Genomic DNA, 11,282 nt, shown 5'->3' with positions numbered 1-11,282 from the left:
GGAACCAGGGAGCCAAAGGTGCAAGCCACTGTGAGAGAAGGGAGAGCATGTCCCCGAGCCCTGAGCAGTCCTCACCTTCTGGGGCTTCAGGCCCTCCAGGTCCCTGAGAAGGGAAAGCTGCATCTCATTTTGGGCCAGGATTCGAAGAACCTGGTCCCTGGAAAGACACGGGAGGGGCAGAGGGAGCGGCTGAGAGGGGTTCCTGGAAGGCTGTGCTGCCTGCAGGAGGCGGCGTGGAGAAGACACCGGGCTGAGGGGGCCTGGTAGGCAGGCTGGGGGGCACCTGGCCATGTGGAGGCTGAAGGACTGAGCAGAAGGGCTTGTAGCTCTGGGAAGCCTGCAAGTCCTTCATCCTGGGGCCGGCAATCTCTGCCAAGAACAGACCACCCAGTGGACCAAATAAACATGTCCGTGCTACTAATGAACCCAAGCACCAGACAGGGAAAGAAAGATGGGGGAGAAATGAAGGGGGTGGAGGAACTCTGCCAAGAACAGACCACCCAGTGGACCAAATAAACCCGTCCGTGCTGCTAATGAACCCAAGGACCAGACAGGGAAAGAAAGATGGGGGAGAAATGAAAGGGGTGCAAGAACAAGAGGACTGAGGGAGAAAGGAGTGGGGTTATAGGATACTGGGGTTACAGGGACAAACGATGGCCCAAGTGCTCTGCAAACAGCGTCCCGAGGCCATGGTCTGTCTACACCTGGTGCCCAAACTTCTTTCTCCCAAGAGCTTGGGGACAGGGAAGGGGAGGTCGGCCTCACTCTGCCTTCTGGGGAAACTGAGCTCCCTCCTGTCTTCCTGGGGGGAGTGGGAGGCGGTGGAACTGAGCAGCCTACAGCGTGACCTCTAGGGTCTGAGGCCTGGGATGGCGTTGGCCCCGTCCCTGAGCTCCCTCCTGTCTTCCTGGGGGGAGTGGGAGGCATGGAACTGAGCAGCCTACAGCGTGACCTCCAGGGTCTGAGGCCTGGGATGGCGTTGGCCCCGTTCTGACTGGCTCTGAGACCGTGGACAATGGACCTGCTCTCAGCTTGTATCTTCCTCTCTCGTGCGGGGTCTTTGGGAGGTTGGGAAATCGTGTCCTTACTGGCTGACTGGCTCTGAGACCGTGGACAATGGACCTGCTCTCTCAGCTTGTATCTTCCTCTCTCGTGCGAGGTCTTTGGGAGGTTGGGAAATCGTGTCCTTACTGGGCTGGTGTAGAATACTGGTGCTTGTGTTATTTAAAGGAGTATAATCCTACATCCATCTGTGGTAGGGGGGGATAGTGTTTTGGGGGTTACTAACTTCTTTAAGAATCTGAGGAAAGCTATGCACCCTCCCCCAGAAAAAAAAATACACTGGTGCTTGTGTTATTTAAAGGAGTATAATCCTACATCCATCTGTGGTAGGGGGTATAGTCTTTTGGGGGTTACTAACTTCTTTAAGAATCCGAGGAAAGCTATGCACCCTCCCCCAGAAAAAAAAATACATACCCCCAAAATTATGTATGATTTCATGGGTTCTTAGAGCCCTAAAAGCTTAACCCAAGAGCCCCAGTTGAGAATTCTGGGTTTGGGGCGGGACAATAATACAGCCGTGTGTCCTACCCTTGAGCACGGGAGTGGGAGACTGCGGAGCTGGAAGTGGGTTCAGGGCGAGAACCGAAGTCCTGACTCTGGGCGCCTTGACCAGGTCCCAGCGGACGGCCACCTCCCCACTGGGACACCCAGCCCCCGGGCGCCTGGCAGTCCTCCCTTCTGCTACAGAGCAGCCACTCACCCTGTGAAATTCATTTGGCCCAAAGCTGCTGCCAGGATAAAGCTGCAGACCAGGAGCGTCCGCCTGTCCACTGCGGGGAGCCCAGGGCCCCAGCCTCCTGCCGGGGCGCCCTGCATGCTTCCTCCTCCAGGTGAGCCTCAGGGGGTTGCCTGGCCCGCGGGCATGGCCCAGGCCTCAGGCCCGGCAGCACCTAGAGGCCGGCAGCCCCGGCCTGAGAATGGGCGTGAGGCTCTCCCTGGGGAGGCCCAGCCACACACTGGCGTTGGGAGAGCTAAGGCCGCCCCTTCCCACTTCTGGGCAAATCCTCTCCTGGAAAGGGGGCAGGAAAGAGGGAAAGAGGAAGACAAGGCCCTTGGCTTTCTTTCTTCCCCGGAGGTTTACTGGGCCAGCATGTTGTGAACGTCAAATCCACCATCTTGAAAGAAAGATAAGAGTAACTAGAGACCCAAGGAAATCACTCCTTTCCTCCCGCCTCACTTAATTCTTTCCTTTTTGCTCTCCTCCCTCCCCATCCACTCACACTTCCCCTGGGCCATATCCTCCTTACACATAAGGATGTGGGCGCCATTGAGAGAACTCTGGGTTTAAAGACAAAGACCGGTGCTCACTTCCTGTCTAAAGGAGCTGGGGCAATTGACTTCATCTCTCTAAATCTCAGTTTACTCATCAGTCAAATGGGGTTAATAACACCTCCCTTCCCTACCTCACAGGGGTTTTTTGGGTGGGTTGGCAGGGGGGGGGGGGCGTATTAGCAGAGACAACGTGGGTGAATTGGCTGGGCAAAGCCCTCAGAATGGAATGTATTATTATTTCAAAGACGTTAACTCTTAGTCACAACTGCATCTTAGGTCAGTGCTCCAATTGCAACGGAGAAGGGGAGAGAAGAGAACGGAGAGGGGAACAAAGGAAACGTATTGTATGAGAAGGAATTCAGTGAGGAGTCCCTTTCCTCTGCCTTCAGGTGGTCCCCATTATGCTGGGGTAGGCAGTGAGTTTTCTGCTGGACAGGAAGGTCCCTGCAGTCATTATTATAGTTCTCAACAGACAGCAGAGTCAATTTCTCGGTCCTGCTAAAGCCCCGCACAGCCCCCTTTATGGTCTGGCAATAGCAGGAATAAAGCAGAGGCCAGCACACAAAGCAGTCATATTGGAAGCAGAGCCTGAAAGATGATGCCTGAATGGTAAATGATGAATCTAACAGAAAAGCCACAGGAGGCAGAGGAGAGGCAGAGACGGACGAAATCCAACGAAGTTGTTCAGCGGAGGATGTCAACAAAAGGCCACTTAACTGTCACCAGCCATTCTCAGCAGCCCCCCTCCCCATCTGGACCTTCCCCGAATGGCCAATTAACTGGCCATGTGTGCAGAGAGGGGAGCTCTTTTACTGACAGGATGCCCTGCTCCCACACCCCGCTGGACCTACGCCATTATTTCGTGGGTCAGCTGCTCAGACATGCCAAGCTCTCCTAGAACCCTGGCTTTGGGAACTCTCAGACAGAAACATTAGCAAAGGGTTTAAGGGCCTAAAAAAGAAAGCAATTACGCTTCCCACCCAAGTAACACTCGGCCTTAGTAAAAACCGGAATAAAAGAATGTCTTCGTAAACAACAGCTCAGGGATTTAAAAGAAAAAGTGGGGATGGTGCTAGTCACCAAAAGTACCCAGCATCTTCTTGTTCAAACGCATCACTTTAAGACACTAAAAACAAGACATCTATCTCTGTGCTTGGTTTGGGGCTGGAGAGAGAGAGATCAAGAGCAAGAGAGAAAGAGAGAGAGACAGGAGCCGTTAAGAATTCGCCAGAATTCTGTGACAGCACTTCCAATAGAACTTTCTGTGATAATGGAAATGTTCTCTGTCTTCGCTGTCCAATAGGATAGCCACTAGCCACTAGCAGCTGAAGAACTGAATTTTTAATTTTAATTCATTTTAATAGCCACAAGTGGCAATGGCTGCCGTATTCACAGCCCTAAAACACTGCCTCCAATGGCTGGATTTGAAGCAGAAACACACAGCTGTGTTTGATCTAATACCTAATATTGGTGTCTCCCTCAAAATTAATTACTCATCTAATCATTTATTCAATAAATGTCTACCTACTCTGTGCCAGGCACTTGCTAAAATCTGGGAATAAAATAGTCGTATAGACCTGGCCCTTAGATTTCTAATGGGGTAAGTAGAAAATTAATTTGAAATAAATATATCAAGAAAATCCACCCACCTGCAGGAGAAAATATAAAAAAGAGTTCCCTGAATCCTTTCCTCCTAGAAGAATATACCTCGGATTTAGGATCATTTGCCTTCTGCTTGAACGATACCTTTTAAAACATTCCTTGAGTGAAGTTCTCTCTTTTTATTTGTCTGAAAATCCTTTATTTTGCTGGGTTCAATTCTAGGTTGATTATTATTTTTCTCTCAGCATGTTGAAAACATCCCACTGTCTTCTGGCTCCCATGTTTTGCTGTCAAAAGGTCATCATTGGTCCATTTACTGCTCTTTAGTAGGTGATCTTTTCTTATCCCTGGTTGTTTTGACGATCTCTTCGTCATTGATGTTACGCAGTTTTATTTTTGTGTATTCTTCAGCTACACCACAGTGTGTCCAGGTATAGATTTCTTGAGTTTATTCTGCTTGAGATTCATCTGGACTCCTGTATCTGGGGATGGCTCTCTTTCCACTATTTTCACAAATTTCTCAGTCATATTTTTAAACTTTGCCTCTATTTCATTCTATTACCTTCTGGAATGTTTTATTAGCTATGTTAGGTCTCCTCATCCTATCCAAATCTCTTAATCATTCTGCTATATTTCCACTTTATTGTCTCTCTAGGCTACCTCCTGGATAATTTCTTTGTATCAAATATCTGTTTCATTATTATTATTATTATTATTATTCAAATATCTGTTTCTTTATTCCAGTTAACTGATTCTCCCATCAGCTGAGTTTAATCTATAATTGAATCAATCTGCTGAATTTTAAATTCCAATTTCTTCAGTTCATCAATTCTGAAACAATTCCCCCACACACACACATTTTAATACCTCTGAAATCAGGGTGTATCTTATAATGAGTGGCATCTTGCAATAATAATTGGCAGTGTTTCTGATGGCACATAACATTCTGGTGCATCTTACAGTCAATTGTGTTTTATAGTCAACACAATATGGTATTCATTTTCACAAGTTCTATTTGATTTTTTTTCAAGTCCAAATGACTTAAATTTCTTATCTATTTCAGAGCTCCTTGTTTGTTGCCTTAAATTTATAAAAGATAATTATTTTATATTCTATGCCAGATAATTGCAAAATCCAAAGACTTTGCAAGTCTATTTCTGTGGTTTATTGTTTCTGCTGGTTCTTACTCGTGCTGTATTGTTTCCTTGCGCCATTCATCTGTGAGCCAGTCATTTTCTTTGGACCTTTATCTAAAGGAAGCCTTGAGGCCTGGATCGAAGTGGAATTCTTCAGGGAGGATTTGCATTTACTTTTGTGAGTTGCCTGGGAGGCACTGCCAACCTGAGACCAGCCTAAATTAAATTATTTGCTCGAGTTTGGGGGGGTTTTTACTACATAGTTAGCGCAAATTTAGATCACAAACTCATGGGGTGGGGGCGGGCTACTTGTTATTGTGAAGTCTCAGGGGATATTTTCTTCCCGCTCACCTAACACCAAGATTTTAAATCCTGGACAATGGTAGCATATTATTTTCAAGTGGGTAATCAGAGTTAGTGTTTTAAGGTCCTGGAATTGTTAGGAGAAAGGCAGATACTGATAATTTTCTAGACTTTGATTAGTTTGCTGTGTTCAAATTTGCTAGAATAAGAACTAAAAGACTACAAACAGGTAGAAAGGATAAAGATGAAATGAGAAAAGCAGGTGGGGGAATAAAGGAAATGAAAATGAAAAAGAAAGGTTTAAGAAGGAATTTTTAAGAGTAGACAAGTAGAAAGGACATTTTTTAAAAAAAACTCACCTAAATCTATTTTCAATCGTACTAAATGTAAAAGAGCTTAGCTCTCCGGTGAAAGACAAAAAAATATCAGAATAGATTTTATTTTATAAAACCTACCTATATGTATTCACAAGAGATATTCCTAAAGAATAAGAACAAAGAGAAACTTAAAGTCAAAGATGGAAAATGGATATTCTAGGTAAATGCTAGCCAAAAGAAAGCAGGTGTCGGTTTTTTAATATAAAATGAACTTTAAGGCAAAGGCATTATCAGAAAAAATAAGGGAGTCACTACATAATGATACTGCTTTAACTTCCCAAGAATATTTAACATAGAAAAATGTTCGAGAATAATTCTGACAGATAATGTGCAATCCTTCCAGAAGACAATTATAAAACTTTATTGAGAAATGCTAAGGTTCTAAACAAATCCAAAGATATACTATATTTTTGGATAAGAAAACTCAATATCATAAAATTATACATTCTCCCCAAATAGATCTAGAGATTCAATGTAATTCCAGTTCAAAAGCCCAACAATCCCACAAAACTTCACAAGCTGATAAAAACATATCTGCAAACATAAAGATCCTAAGAAGAGTCAAGACAATCCTGAAGAATAATTAAGTGGGAGAGCTTTCTATACCAGACAGTAATATTTTTTAATATATTTTTATTGATCTCAGAGAGGAAGGGAGAAAAAGAGAGATAAAAGCACCAATGATGACAGAGAATCATTGATTGGCTGCCTCCTGCATGCTCCCTACTGGCGATCAAACCCGAAACCCAGCCATGTGCCCTTGACCAGAATCGAACCTGGGACCCATCAGTCCGCAGGCTGTCGCTCTACCTACTGAACCACACTAACTAGGGCAAGACATTTTTATTTTGTCTTGTTTTTTGTTAATCTTTACCTAAGGATGTTTTTTCCATTGATTTTTAGAGAGAGTGGAAGTGAGGGAGGAAGGGGAAGAGAGAGAGAGAAACATTCATGTGAGAGACACACATCTATTGGTTGCCTCCTGCACACACCCCAACCAGGTAGATGCTCATGTTGGGAATAGAACCCAAGACCTTTCAGTGCCCACGCCAATTCTCTAACCACTTAGCACCACTGGCCAGAGCAGTAAGACATATTATAAAGTTATAGTAATTTAGACAGCAGAGGACTGGCACAGATAAATAGAACATAGCACAGAAACAAACCCAAGCACACTGGAAATTTTGTTTTGTGCAGACTTGACACAGCAGATCATTATGGAGCAGTTAATTCAATAAATGTTGCTGGGACCGTTGTAGATCTATATGGAAAAAATGGAATTAGATCGCTATCACACCACATACCAAATTTTATTCTAGGTAGATTAAAATATTTAAATATAAAATGCAAAGAATTATAACACACTTAGAAGACAATAGAGAATAGTTCTATGACATTGGGATAGGGAATCATTTTTCTAAATAAGACACAAAAGAAAAAAACATGAAGTTTCCCATAAAGGGAAAAATGGATGAAATCAAATACACTAAAATTAAGAACTTCTGTTCTTAAGACCCTTGACAGGGAGAAGAAAGCAAACCTCCAGCTGAGAGGACATATTTACAACACATAAAACCGGTCAACAATTAATTTGCATGACATACAAAGAACATCTGTGGATTCATTTTTTTTTAATGGGCAACAAACATGAAAGGACGTTTCACAGAAGAGGACTCACAAATGATCTATAAACATATGCAAATTAGTAATTAATAATCAAGAGGGGAAAAAACAAATGAAAACCACAATGAAATTACCACCTCACACCACCAAATTGGCAAAAGTTAAAAAGTCAGTCTACACCCAGTGTTGGCAAAAACAGGGGGCAATAGAATTTCTCATCCCCCCGGTGGAGCTTGATAAATTGATGAAATCACTTTGGAAAACAGTTGTGACCTAGTCAGGATAAAAATGGACCGCACAGCCTATACCCTGACAATTCCACTCCCGACAATCCCACTCCCAGCTGTGTGTTCTGGACAGGGACTCTTGCGCATGTGCACTAAGATACATGAACAAGTCTGGATTAATGGAGCTGGGGTTGTATTCATACCGAATACAGCAGAGCAGAGAAAATGAATCCACCACAGCTACATGCATCCAGTAGATGAACCTCAAGACCATGATGTTGAGTGAAGGAAACAAAATCAGGACACAGATTGTATGTTTCCATTGATATGTGTGCAAAGACAGGTAAAATGAAACAATACATTGTTTAGGAGTATGTACACACATGATAAATATGAGGACAAGGAAGGAAATTATTAGCACACATGAGTGGTTTCATCTGGGGAAGGGAAGGAGGTGCAATTGAGGGCCAGGCGTCTAAGGTTGTGTTGTGTTCTTGTTCATAAGCTGAACGGTGGATAAAGAGTGTTCATTTTATTTTTAACAGGGATAGAAGTCTTGTACAGGCTCTTGTGTATTTGATGCATGTCACAATAAAACATGTTAAAGGAAATATGAGAAAGCTAAATTCTTGTTTTTTCATAGTGAAAAATCAATAGATCTGAAACCGGAAAAATCAAGAAGTAGCAATGGAGACACCTTATCTAGGTTTATGGATGTGAATGTCAAGGCTAAAAGAACTCAATATGATTATTGCTGGAGAGCGAGAGGCGGGAAGGAGGAAGGGGAGCAGGACTGCTGATTTCTACAACGCCTTGCAGAAATAGATGACCCTTTAAACTATTTAACTGTCTGACTGGTTAAAATAAAGGCGAAGTTTAAAAAGCGGCATTTGATACCTGGGTGGTGGCCAGGGGCTGGGAGGTGGAGGGGAAACCATGAAAGGCCATTTCACAGAAGAGGATGAGTGTTCAACAGGGCCAGCATTTCAGTGGGGGAAAGCAAAAAGGTTCTGGAAATGAACGGTGCTGGTGGCTGTACAATAATGTGAATGTGATTAACATCACTAAACGGTACCCTTAAAATGATTGAAGTGGTCAAGTTGATGTTATATATACAAAAAAATTAAAGCTCGAAAAAAGAGAGTGGCATCTGAGCTGAGTGAGGTGAAGTAGGAAGCAGTGAATTAGCTGGCGCGGGGTGAGGAGGTGACAGGAAACCTGATTCTGGCCCCGCGTGCCTTCTTTATTAAAGGGATTCATTCCCACTGCTGCCGGGGAACCACCCCGAGGGTCTCCAGAGATTGCATGAGGCACTCCAATATTTGCAAATAAAACTCCCAAACTAAATTACGTTTAATTTCCAAAAGGCCCCTTTGGGTGCTCGTGGAAATAAATATATCAAGTGTAATCTTAAATAAAGCACACACTGAGAGAAACAGGAATGTCATCACTCACAGTGCTACAGGATTCCTTAATTAACAGAGACTTACCAGTCTCTTAACATAGCCAGTGCCCACAGTCCATTCAAAATGTGATTTAATTAACAAAGATACAGGCTATCCCACCTTCCAGAAATATGCCAAACAGGTTCTTGCAAAGGAAATAAAGTAATGAAAACCAAAGGTGGGCTAATGATGCTCTAGACTAGAGTTTTAGATGTTCTTCATCATTTAAAATCATCATTCAAAAGCCTCCCCTCGACCCCCACCCCTGCAAGAAGCTCTACTAGCCACATCTCAACTAATCACACTTGGTGTCTCCCTCTACGTAGCAACACACGTTATATAGATTCTAAGTCTGCAGAAGCATCAGTCTGACATGATATAAACTCCTCAGGGCCTGGGGCTATGTTATATTCACCTGTGTGGCCCCATAAACCCTGCATACAGCCCAGGGCACTTCCCCGGACCTACTTAGTGATTGGCCCACTCATTCGAATGACTGCCTAAAGCTTAGGGACCAAATCCTTGCTTCCTAGGCCTTCACCCTTGTCTGCTTCACCAGCTCTGCATCCATCAGCTCAGAGCTCCTGAATCTTTGCTCTGTCCTCTCCTCATTTTTAGTTACTGGACCTCATATTCACCACCCACAGCCAGAGCTCTCACGTAGTGTCGTCTTTAAGTGCAGTCCTCCAACACCAGGGTCTTGCCTCCCCTTCCCACGGACAGGTGTCCAATCCCAAGCCTAGTCCCAACAATTGATGACAGGATCTTAGGTCACCCTCTGCCACATGGCTACCTCCACCTGGGCACCTAACCAGTCTCCTTCCAATTGCAATACACCACCCCCTGACCCTCCTAAGGGAGCCCCAGCTCCAGCCCACCTCCACCGAGTCTCTGAAGAGAAGAGGGTTTGCCCGGTGACATGCCCTGGCCCTCAGTCTATAGCTCTCGCTACCCTGTGGCGAAGGATCTGGCTACCCAGGACCACCACTCGGTGAAGTGCCCCAACCACAGTCCAAGAGGCAAAGGGTTGGCAGCCACCACCAAAGAGGCCACTTCCTACTCTTTGAAGGGAGGGTGCCTATAGGCCAGGGGTGGGCAACCTTTTTGTGAGTGCGTGCCAAAACCAGCAAAATCTCTGACTCAAAATTCTTCTGCGTGCCAACCTAATTTTTTGAGAACATGTTACGCCTACTTGATATCTCTTAAGGTGTACGTATGTGAAGAACCTTGAAGAAATAGTAAAATTCATTCGAGCGACAAAAACACAGTATATGATGATGAAAAATACATTTATTTTTTAATGTATACATGTACACTGATAGTCTGACAGAAAACTTTATGACTCCGTTTGATATTATCAGTGGGACTTTTGCTGCTGCATCACTGATGACAGAGATTTTACATCAGGTTTTTATTTCGTGACCTTCAGAGATATGCACGAGTTACTACTTTCATCCATCAGGCTACTCCTATTACGAGACTTATGGGATATTATAAGAGAGGGTTTGGAGTGCCAGCAAAAGTTACTGGCGTGCCATGTTTGGCACGCGTGCCAGGGGTTGCCCACCCCTGCTATAGGCCAAGTGATGTAGCTGCAGCTAGGGCCAGCCCTGTGGATGGGAGAGCCACCTGCCCAGCCCTGGGAGGCTCCTGTGAAGCCCCTATTGGAGGAGAGGCAAAAATGTTTGGCACGCGTGCCAGGGGTTGCCCACCACTGCTATAGGCTAAATGATATAGCTGCAGCCAGGGCCAGCCCCGTGGATGGGAGAGCCACCTGCCCAGCTCTGGGAGGCTCCTGTGAAGCCCCTATTTGAGGAGAGGCAAAGGTGACCCAGACACAAAGGTGACCCAGGGGCCAGCAAATTCTTTCTGGAAAGGGCCAAATAGTAACTAGTTTAGGCTTGGGGGGCCCATAAGGTAAGATAGAGCAAGCATTCTCACCGAATAGTCTTTCTTACAGGGAGAAATAGAAAAATCATTCTTAGCTTTCAGGCTGTGAAAAAATAGGTGGAGACTAGATTTGGCCTGTAGGCTGTAGTTTGCCTACCCCTGTCTAGTTGAAGAGGCAGGTGAATGGAACTATTAGAATCTACTAGAGAGCTCAAGGTAAGGCAGAGACCGGTTAGAAGCACGCTTCAATCAAATCCCGTGATCTCCAGAATGCTCAGTGCAGGGAAGGAAGCGTTCACTCTTATTAGGGATAAAGGAAGAAATTCTTAAGACTGCTGCTATCTA

At 44.7% G+C, this 11,282-nt stretch overlaps 1 protein-coding gene across 2 annotated transcripts in view; it reads right to left on the bottom strand.

The window, feature by feature from the left end:
• Positions 1 to 1,878, bottom strand: part of CPA5 (carboxypeptidase A5) — a 21,322-nt gene extending 19,444 nt beyond the window's left edge. For both annotated transcript variants that reach the window (XM_005868951.2, XM_014541821.1), the window contains exons 1-2: positions 1,763 to 1,878; positions 76 to 157 (exon numbers count right to left, since the gene is read on the bottom strand). In XM_005868951.2, the coding sequence (XP_005869013.1) occupies positions 76 to 157; positions 1,763 to 1,878 (198 nt within the window). The remainder of the gene's footprint in view (positions 1 to 75; positions 158 to 1,762) is intronic.
• Between the last annotated feature and the right edge of the window lie 9,404 nt (positions 1,879 to 11,282).

Source organism: Myotis brandtii, unplaced genomic scaffold (assembly GCF_000412655.1).
Source record: "Myotis brandtii unplaced genomic scaffold, ASM41265v1 scaffold280, whole genome shotgun sequence".
NCBI classification, from domain to species: domain Eukaryota; kingdom Metazoa; phylum Chordata; class Mammalia; order Chiroptera; family Vespertilionidae; genus Myotis; species Myotis brandtii.
This window is presented reverse-complemented; position numbering and strand designations above follow the sequence as displayed.